General features: G+C 31.3%; 1 protein-coding gene across 1 annotated transcript; it reads left to right on the forward strand.

The window, feature by feature from the left end:
* The first annotated feature begins 32 nt into the window (after positions 1–32).
* LOC132725585 (membrane-bound transcription factor site-2 protease-like) lies at positions 33–11,676 on the forward strand. Its single transcript, XM_060710723.1, has 9 exons — positions 33–370; positions 2,096–2,365; positions 2,610–2,713; positions 3,643–3,889; positions 4,291–4,480; positions 4,970–5,058; positions 5,334–5,529; positions 6,503–6,578; positions 7,664–11,676. Exons 1-9 carry the CDS (start codon positions 296–298, stop codon positions 7,884–7,886), a joined length of 1,470 nt encoding a protein of 489 aa, XP_060566706.1. The 5' UTR covers positions 33–295; the 3' UTR covers positions 7,887–11,676.

An 11,676-nucleotide genomic window follows, 5' to 3' on the forward strand; every position in this document is an offset into this window, starting at 1 on the left:
GTAAGTTTTCGCTGACCTGTGATTGACCCACATGTTTACTTTCATTTCCTGAATTTAGAGAAGAAGAAAATAACTCTTTTTAAAGCTGAACTGCTTTTATATATTGAAAATCTGATGAAATATTGCAGGATTTGGAATTTTTAGAGATTGTTCATTAGCTACTCTAAGGAATCATGACGTGACGACCATACATTCATGATTATGAATCATGTTTATTTTGAAACCATGTGCTTTCATCATGTTCATCAGCTGTTTTGTTTACAAAATATTACTGAAAGAAAAACGATGAAGTAAAATGATGCAGACAACCTGGGTAGCTCTTATCCTTGGATGCTGGTCCAGTCTCTATCTTCTTGATGCATTTTTAAAGGTTAAGTAGATTGTATTATTGTTTTACTTTACACAGTGACACATTCTAAAAGTGTTTATGTAATGTTTTCCTTTAAAAATCTTCCCGCTTTCACTTTGTAAACCTGCTCTAAGTTATTCATCATTGCAGGAGGAAGCTGCCAAGTGATACTTACCCGATATCTATCTATCTCTGAGTGTTATACGCAAATTAATGTCTGAATTTTAAAGAATAAAAGAGTAAGCAATGAGACCAATACGGTGAAGCTAAGGAAAATAATGACAGAGATCTTTAACTTCCACAATAGACTCAAAAAACATTGCAAAAAATAATGCTTTTCATATAAAGATGATTCTGATTGCCTATATGTAGTGTATCAGACTCATGTTTCTGTTGGTTTCACCCTAGTCAAAATATATTGACGTGCCAAAACTTGATTCTGAGATATTTTCGTTCTGGGGCAGAGTCTCGCTTTTACATAGAGGCGAGATATTGCCCAGACACGATAATAGCACAATATCTCGTCACGCAGTACAATTAGTTTGACTAGTTTCTCCCATGCTGGAAACCTTTTCTGACATGGGGGTTTCCAGAGAAAGCGCATTCTTCAAAATGTCAGCTTTTCACTTTTCAGCTCAATATTAATGTACTGCATTCTAGGATGGTGCATTTTGCCGTTATTCAATGCATGAGTAGAAAATGTTAACAGAGAAAATGATCTTAATTTTCATGGCATATAAATTTGTTGAGGTTAACCATTTAAAATATGGTATAAAAAATATCTGACATGAATGTAATATTTGCAGTTCAGATTGGAACCACAGACAGCTACTTAAGTAAGTTAAGATATCCTGATCTAAACAGCAACATTTGACATATAATTTTATTATCAATAAGTTCTAGTAAAGCTGTAGGGTCCTTGAAATAGGCATTACCTACCTACCATGGTGTCTCGCAGATGCTGGCATTTTTGGTGATTTACATGACAATCTGATTTACAGTCCCAGAAGAGCATGAATTATTTTAAGGCCATCCTTAAAAAAATGTTTGTTTGCAGTAACCCGACCCAGAATTTTCAAGGTGGGTAGGTAGGTCGATTTTTTTTTTTTTTTTTTTTTTTTTTAAATGAACTGTACTCCCAAATAAACATGGAATTTCAAAATGCTGGACAATATATGCTTTGATAATCTGGTAACAACTAATAAATTGATAACTGAATTCTAATTTAATAAGACCTACATTTTATTTCTTCTATTAACCTTTAAAAGAATGAAAACAAAGTACAAGGCATAATTTTCTGATTCAAAAAAAAAATTTTTTATCCAGACCATGAAAAAAATTTTGAGTAGGGGCAAATTTTGTGAGTCGGTCGCGTTACTGCAAACGAACATTTTTTTAAGGATGGCCTAATAGCATGGATTTTTTTTATAGATTATTCTTGTTCTAAAAGTACCATAATTGTAAATCTCCATAAGTTTGGGATGATTCTGATTCAGCTGGTGCATTACATCTTAAGTTTTCTGGTTATGAAATGTAATGTGTTCAGAAATTATTTTGATGGTCTGTAAGTCTCATATTATTAATTTATGATCATTGTTGCAATTTTGTTTGGGCAAAATTTATATTTAATCCATTAAATATGATCTTCATTTATGGCATTTTTAATTCCTAGGCAAAGCAGTGACAGAAGAGCAGTGTCCTTCAAATATTGCTGATTTTCTCACTGATCATAGATTTCATTTTCAGAGTCAGCCATGGTCTGCAAGACGGTACACCACCTGGCTTGACAAGACTGGATTTTCTGTCTCAGTATGCCAGTTCAGATGGTACTCCACTGCAATGAACCGAACCTTTGTACGTCTAGCACAGTGGAGACCACAGTTCCTTCGAACTTGGTTCACATGTGGAGTATTCTTTGGTCTGGTTGCCATGTTGTTGTCAGTTTTTCTGCTGTCTTTGATGGTGTTCAACACTCTCACTAGAAATACGGTTGAAAGTCAAGTATTAACACCTGTGGTATGTCTTATTGATCTTTTGTGGAATGAAGTTGTCAAATTAAGTAACTTTATTATAGTTTAAACAACCATTGATAACATGTATCATCAGAAATTAATTTCTTTTCAAGATTATCATTTATACTCTGAATTAAATTCTAAATAAATTTAGATTACAAAATGCTTCTTTTTCAAAGTAAAAACAAATAAAATCAAATTTTGTCAAAAGAAATGGATTTATATAATTGTTTGTTTTTGTTATATAGATGCCCGGAGTGAATTTGCCAACCAGCCAAATATCATATTACCTGCTGACATTGTTAGTCTGTGGTATACTGCATGAAATTGGACACGCTATAGCAGCTGTTAGGTTAGTTTTTTTGTATGATTTAAGTTATAGATCCTGTATATTGTAATTAAGGCTGTTACCACACTTTAGTGAAATTTTATATACGTATATAGTTATGCTTCTAAAAAAATTTCAAACATTGAAGAATATGTAAAATATGTACAACAAATATTTTTCCACATTATATGTAATCATTAAAATATATGCATTCATTTCTTATTGAAAAATTTGACTGAGACTTTATCGAAAATAAATATCTAATTACCTCCCTTTTTTACATGAAGTGTAAACTGATAATATCTTAACAAATAATGCTTTTTGGAACATACAATACTGATAAATCTTAATTTGAGCATTATATTTATGATATAAGACCATAAAAAATTGTGTTACAGGATCTTTTTAAAGCATATGTTTTCTGTTTTAGCATTTTTATCTCCAGCATATTTGCTACCATATTAATTTCTCAATCATAATATGTCAGAGTGTATCATTTGCTTTATGGAACTAATATTTTCAGATAAAAAATGATTATAGATATTTAATTTTAGTAAGTTTTTGAAATTTACTGAATTTTTTTAAAACAGATTGTATTAAAGATACATTTCAGATATATTTATGTAGAGCACCCTTACATGTATTATCATTTACTACACTTTTATCAAATTTCCTTAAAAAAAGAAAGATACTCCAAAATCCATCAGCCGGATCAATTTATTTGATTTATGCATGAGGAGGGTTAATAAAACTTTGCAAATATGTTTTCAATGTCCAATATTAGTGGTATTAATTTAAGTTACTTGTAGAATTCTGTAAATAAATATAAAAAAACTATGTTTCAGAAATGATAGAGGTGAAGGCAAAGAAATGGTAGAGGTGAAGGAAGCATACATGAATCATTTGTTTTATAATTATGAAGAAAGATAATGACTATTATGTTATTATTGCAGAGAGCAAGTGAGAGTTAATGGTTTTGGACTGTTTTTGTTGCTGATTTATCCCGGAGCGTATGTTGACCTGTCGTCTGATCACCTACAAGTTATCTCCCCTCTCAGACAACTTCGTATTTATTGCGCTGGCGTGTGGCACAATTTTATCATTGTCTTGATCGGAATAGCCGTACTGTTCACTTACCCATGGTTCATTATGCCGTTTTATACAACAGGAAATGGAGTTGTGATTACACAAGTTTCCGAGGTAAAGTGCATGCTAATTTATTCAAAGGATAATCTGATAGGAATCCTGTCTAGTATTGCTTTTCAGATATTATACGCTTTGATTTTTAAGCTATGAAGAAATCATTCAAAAACAAAAGTATAAAACTTGTATTTAAACTTGGGATAAAATATTTTCAGTCATATTTACTATTTGAGGTAGATATACTCTTTCCTGTCTTGTTGTGCATTCAGTATGACCTTGATTTGATTTCATTTCTGTAATAGTAATATTGAGTATTGAATACTCGATATGACTATTACAGAAATGATCACTATTGAAATGTTTACTTGTGATGAAATGTTATGAAATTCTTGAAATAATTCAACACCATTCCTTCCTATTTTCTGCTACAATACTTACAGTTCATTTGCTATTTACAGAACACTGCTGTATCTGGTCCCCGTGGCCTGGCTGTTAGAGATCCGGTAACCAGCATTGGAGGATGCAAGGTAACATGTATTAAAGACTGGAACCAGTGTTTAGCAGCTAGTATAAGGGAACCGTCCTTGGGAAACTGTCTTCCTGTCTCCATGATCACTGAACTGGATACTTCAAACAAACATAGAATAGGTAAAGGGCATAAACTTATACATGACCTATACAGAAAACAAAAATGGAATTTCTTGACAAATCCCTAGTACCATTTATGACCAAAATCTCTGAAAAGACAAGTCATTTGGCTAGTCGTTTTATTCAACAAAATTTCTTTTCATTCCAGATACTCCTAGGTTTGGACTTTTGGAACTTTACAAAGTTGTAAAACATTTTCATTTTTAGAAGGTTTGCATGTATGCAGGGTTTTCATTATTAACAGATTAGCGATCCATATCATTGTTTGAAATTCTGTTAAAATTGGTTGAATTTTCAGCCAGTAGTTTAAAATATCCCCCTTAACTCTTGGCCAAATCAGATAATTTCGATGGCACATCTGTTGCCTCAGATAAAAATAAAAACCCTGGTATGTCATTGAGCTTTATACTTTTAACTGCACTGTAATATATTCATTTGTTTCTTCTATGGAATAAAATGCACAATATGTTTTGTTTTTTTCTATTATAGATTCTAACTCGCCATATATTGACTGTTGTAATGAGACAAGTAGCACACACTTGTGTTTTATGTACCATACAAAGAAAAACCCAGACAATGTAAGATTTATCCCTTATATGTTATCTTAATATGATTATTATACTTCATCAGGGTAGAAACTTATCATTCAAAATCATAGTACATGTATATTCATAGAAATTAAATTCTGATAGATAACCTGTAAAGTACACTAATTAATTTGCATTGTTGTTTTGCTTTAGTTTGTGTATACTGTGTATGATACATTACGTTAGCAATTTATTGAAAATAAATATGGTTTAAACCAAAGAATAGATAGAAAAATTCAATCAATAATAAAATCTTATTTCTACAGATATATGCATGTCTACCAGCTAGAGCAACTACAGACAGACCAGTGTGTAAGTTTCAGAGTGACTGTTACTCTCCCAACATGGAGATGTCCTGTGTTTATCCGTCTGTGGACAACCAAACCAAGTTGTTACGAGTCATACACGGGCATAAACCACCATTGTTGTTCCTCGGACATCCACTTGATCTGCATTATTCTGGTAAGTCTCCGCGTTTAATTATTTATTTTGCAAGTCCTTAATTGTAAGGAACGCACTTAAGAGTTATGTCCCTTTATGACATTAATTAAACTTTGTTGTCTTTGTCTTCTAAATTATTTAAGTTGAAAATACATGTATAATGATTCAGTTGGCATTTTTGACTTTTCATTTATATTGTTCTGTTAAAAGATATGATTTGGGTTAAGTATGAGTTTGTTAGCATATTTTAACCACTTGAAGTCAAGAAGCTACATACCTAGCTACTATTTATACAAGTACTGTCTTAACACTTAACTTGCAACTTTTCATGAAAATCTTTTGAAGCTGTAATGAGGGAGGAATTGATTGGACCCAGTGTCTCAAAGCTTTTGAATGTTATCAGCAATTATGGTTTACCAATGTAACTTTTATATAACTGTACATCCTTACAGTCTGACTAGACTGTGTACTGTTGCTTGCTTTAGCAATTTATTCTGGTTTTAGCATATTGATCCTGAAATCCTTCATGATAAAGTGATAGTATGCTCATGTTTCCATCGTCAAGTTTAGCTGAATTGACTACAAATTGACTACAAAGATTGACTATTATAATAGTGATTGACCAACACTTTATTTTGGAAAATGTTTAGGATAAAATATAAATTTGTCTAAAATTTAAAAAGACTGCCCGAATATTTTCATAAATTTGAACAATACAGGCAAATTACGATAGACATTAACAGACTTTTTCTTAGACCTCATGATTTATTGATCCTCATGTGAAAAATTATAAAAATGATAACAAAATGTAAACTTATTTTGATTTTCACTAGTCCTGTTCACTCACTATATAAGCTTGGTTGGGCATAATGTCACTTTAACAATAGGCTGTTCCAACTTCAAAGCAGGACAAATCTTTAACACATTTATGTTAAGGGTTTAAAAACAGGAATAATTATTGTTAAGTTAAAAACAATTCTTTATTTTATTACAGTGATATTGAGTAATTACATTCCAAGCAGTCTATTTATACCCGTCAACCTGCCATATGCACTCGAAACGTTCTGCAAGTATCCTTTTCCTTATATATGATGATTAAATAAAAGGTAAGTTACACATAGTTTTGTATTGGTGGCAGTGACTAAGTTCTAACAAAATGATAACATAGAATAAGATAGTAAACAGAAAAATTGAACAAAGCAAAATATTAACTAACCTGCTGGCCTAGCCCAGCTTCCATTTTTGGAACTGTCAATTTTAAATTTTTTGGGACAGCAAGATGAAAAACAAAATGTATGAAGTTTGTCAGCCAACAATATAGAGCTTGGTCAAGACTGTACAAATCAGGCTGGCCTGATTCTATGCTAATGACAAAGACTCCTCACTCTCTGTTCCAGCAGGTGTAAGGATTATTTTATTTTTGTATTGATAATGATGGAGAAAGAAAAGATTTTGTGTTGAGTGTTTGAATTGCCATTTTTGTAAAAAGTAGGCAAAGTAGGTCATTGTTTGAATTCAAACTAAAAAAGAAAGTATTTACGTATGTCAAAATCTTTCCTATAAATTAGAATGAGATTTCAGGTAATTTCATTTTTATGGGGCGTGGAATGGTTATGGTTGTTGACTTCAAACCTCTTGCCCCTCACTGCTGTGTGTTTGGATCCCGATAAGCACTTTGGATTCTTTCATGTTAGAAAGCTTACGTAACATAATTAGTTCTACACAGGTGCTAGTTTGTGCCTGTAAATATGTATGGAAGGGCACCTGAGGTTTTTCCTCCACCAGTAAAAGCTGGAAAGTCATCATATGACCTATACTATGTTGGTGCAAAAGTAAAACAAATAAAACAAAAGTTTAATTTTTATGGTGAAGCAAAGAGTTCCTGGCTGTTTCATCCGATGGTCCATCTGTTTGATAATTTGTTACACTGTTTCTAATAGCACCTTTATTCTTAGATATGTACAGCCAGGTAATGTTTCAGGTTGATTAGGTGATGGTCACTTATGCTAAAAATAGTTTTTCCTATTTTTGCTCATAGTAAACTTAGGTTAAAACAAGATCAGAGATCATCTGTTCGTTTTACAGATATTCTTGTTTTAAAAATGGAACATCAATTAATGTATTGCAGACATAGTTAGCCTTAACTTATTTTTAGATACCTCATTTCTCTGTCTGGTGCTCTTGTCATACTAAATGTTGTACCATGCTATGCGCTAGATGGACAATTCATCTGCCAAGGATTTATAGAGCTAATGCTACGTTCAACAATACCTGACAAAGAAGTGCGCGGGGCCATCTACTCACTTACTGTGTTGTTTGGAACAGTACTCCTGGCATTGAATGTTATAATGGCGATGTGGGTGTTGTTTGTTGGTTGACATAGTAAAGCTTGGAAATGTGGAGTTATTATTTAAAACAGCAGACATTTAAAGACGCTTCTTTAAGAGATAGGGCAATGATATTTAACAGTATTGTTTTATAAAAAGAAGGGAAAATTGAAATAGAATGTGTATTTACTGGAAGAAAAGGTTTGATGGAGTCAGCAAACAGTGAAAGGACTGAAGAAAGTGGAAAGAGTGAAAATAAACTGTTCAAACTTGTCAAAAAAAGGATCCGACTGGAATTATTTATACTTGTTTTCTGTATTATTTTTAATTTATCTAAGGGCAAGACAATCACTGTGATTTTGTCCCGTTTTTTGCCCTGGATACCATCTAATGGTGAACAGTTTAATTATTGGTCAATGTTTTATTTGACATATTATTTTTCATGTTGAAATTACATTAACTTTATAAAGTTAATATTGGTAATTCTTGCAGAGCCTCTTTACTGCCGTAAACAGTTGCTCTTGAGCTAGATGTTACAGTCTGTACCGGCAGCCAGTGTAAGATTCCTATAATATGTCATAAAGCATGGAATTTACTCCAATGAATATGACCATGTTTTAGAATGACAGAGATTTTACAAGTCATAGGAATTTTATCAGTAATTAGTGAAGTCAGATTTCTATAAAATACCAAATCCGTATAGGGCAGCACAATTCCATAAAATGGATGATACAATAGACCAAGTACAAGTCACAGAAAGCAAGTCACAAACTGTCAAAATGCGAGCTTACACATAGGAAGATATTACAAGCCTGATTACCAGTGCATTGTATATGAGAAAATGTATTCAAGTTAAGGGATTAAAACAAAACCATGGATGGTGCTAAGCAAAACACACATAAGAAAAAGATATTTAACTAAATGTGAGAAAATTGATTAAAATGAATCTACCGGGTAATGTTTAGACAAAACACAGCATTTTTCATTTCTGATTTCAATTGTCAGCAGAATGATGGTCTACATGATGATTAAATACCTGCCTTGCTGAAATAAGTCCTGTAAGTAGGATATTGTTAGGACTATAGTTTTACTTAAGGACTTTCCCAGGTAAAGATCGAAGAAAGTTTTCTTTAATATTAAGGGGTGTAAAGCTAGTACTGGTCAACTATGTGACTGTCTTCATATTCTCCATGCTATTTAATGCTCATAAAAAATAGAAAAAACAAAAGTATTCAATTGTTATTTTAAGTAAGGTTAGGAATGATTCATGTATCCGAAATGTACAAACTTAAAAGATAAACACAGTTGCACAGTTAGCATAAAGGGAGACAACCTTAGTAATAATCTCAGTAATTATTATAATATTCATAATCATCATGTGTTGTATGGGACCATTGTACAAACTCCAGAATTATCAGGCAAAAATGTTCATATTTACATGTATTATAAATGAAAAAATATTTATATGTCGATGGATATGAGGCCATATTTTTTTTGTCTAGTTTGTTAGGTCTGTCTCTCTGTAGACAACTATAACCTATGCTTAACATTTTCATTTTTGTAAACTAGAACCTTCATGTTGAGATACAACATACCTCTTAAAGAGCACCTCATTATGATGTATGATATATTACCTTGACCTGGATTTGAAATTGACCTTCAAGATAAAATTTTTCAAATTCAGAAAAATTCACAAGAATTGCATTATAATTTATAACCAGATTTAGAACAAAGGTGCATTTTTGTTTTATGAACACTAATTGCCTAATCTGAATTTTTCCATTATAAAGATACCGTTCTGTTTACTTGTAGATTGTTACATACAATGCTTCAAATTTCTCATTACAGCTTGTGTTTCAGTCAGTTAATATAATTAAATCGTAGATTAAATAAGAAAACAAAAGGGTCAGTCGCATTAATGGCTGGTTTGATTGAGCTCTTCTAGGAAGAGAATTGGCAAGTTAGAAGACCTCTGAAAAGAGAGGCCAATAGAATGTTTGGCAGTCAATTTAAAATTGCCTCCAGTCAGACAATCTCAATTTAATGACAAATGACTTTTTGTATGATATGTGATAAAATAATATATTTTCTTAACCTACGAAAGTAAAAATGTATAAAAACATCCACAGTATTAAAACGTTATATTTTACTCACAATTCCTTGTCAGCCATGCAGTTTAATCACATGACTTTTACCTCTTCCAAGTATCCTGTCTTATCGGTTGGAATAGATAGAAGAGCTTCTAAAAATAGAATGCGAACGGTCCTGAAGAGCGCTTCTTATTCCGGTAGCTCTTCCATTTTATCAGTCGAACTGGCCATAGGTCATAATATGCTCAATACTGGATTTTATATAAAGATTTTGTTATACTTTTCAGAGATTTAAACACTTGATTGTGTATATATCTCATTGTGTATTTCATTGTATATGAAATCCTTGAATGATCCAATTTTAACTTGTATATTTTGTTGACAAGTTTGTTATTAATGCTACCTAACTTATCTACTGTGTTACAAAATTGTGATTAATGCTAAATACAGATTACATAAGGATGTTAATATCATATTTTGTTAATAATTTGTTAAGGAAATACTGAGGGAGTGGTATATACCTGAAGTGTATGTTGTTGTTGTTTTTTTGTACAAACATCTTCTAATTTTTGGTGACCATATTTGGATAAGATATACATTTTATATGTGCTATTTTGTGTTAGATTGCAGTAAAACACTCAATTTTGTAACCTGATTGGAAAATTGTTACCAATGTACAGAACTGTTTGGTCTAAGAATACAGTATAAAATGGCTATTTACAGTATTGTATTTAATTTTATGTGCTAAAAATTGAGAAATTTGATATTTTTCATGCCAGTAATATTGGATGATATTACAGTAAATTATTTCTTGTTCCAAAATGTAAACTCAAAGCTGATCAGTAACATCATAATCATTATGTCATCTCAATATATACTCATTTAAAACTGCATGTTCCAAGTGTCAGTGAAATTTTTGTTAAATACCATATTTATTATTAAAGGTACTGAAATAAAAAGTTTAGTGTGACAGTACATATTATAAAGTGACATTATGCTTATTTTTTCATTGTCAAGTTGAAAAAGTAATGAATTTTAAGAGATTAACTATTAAAATGGTTATTGACCAATACTTGATTTCTTTAAAAAGAATTTTGGAATCACGTTTAAGGCCTGTTTATTTAAACTTTACATAATACATTCATTTTACAATAATTAATAATGAAAAATATTGAGGATAAAATATAAAAACTTCCTAAATTATAAAGGCTGCCCCAGAATTTAAAAAATAAATAAATGTTACTGATACATTCTGAATGCTATTAATAGAAATGTCCTTGGGTCACATAATTTATTGATTATTTTTGCAAAGTAAAGACAATTATGGCAAAATGTAAAGTTGTTTTGACTTACCTGTGCACTCACCATTTACACATGGACGGACGTAATGTCACTTTAACTTGTCATCATCACTTGTTAAAACAGCTTTTTTCACATCCTGCTTTCATTTCTTGCTGACTCAGCAATATTTAACATGTGCAATGTTAGTGCAAATTATGGGCTTATATAAAAATGCAATTATTTGTTACCTTCTTACTGATTACATAATTTATATACATTTATTTATTAGTTAAATTTAAAGTGTATAAAACTAAATATCTCCTGCAAAAATTATTATTTGAATGCTTCCAAAATGCTTGTTAGAAAGAAATCTGGTAGTAAAATCTAGTAGTAAATAACCTTAAAAGCAAATGGCGCATTCTCGAAATCATTGTTAAACATAAAACCTTCTTAAAATTGCAATAATAAAT

This window comes from Ruditapes philippinarum, unplaced genomic scaffold (genome assembly GCF_026571515.1).
Source record: "Ruditapes philippinarum isolate M1 unplaced genomic scaffold, ASM2657151v2 ctg425_1_1_1_1, whole genome shotgun sequence".
NCBI lineage: Eukaryota > Metazoa > Mollusca > Bivalvia > Venerida > Veneridae > Ruditapes > Ruditapes philippinarum.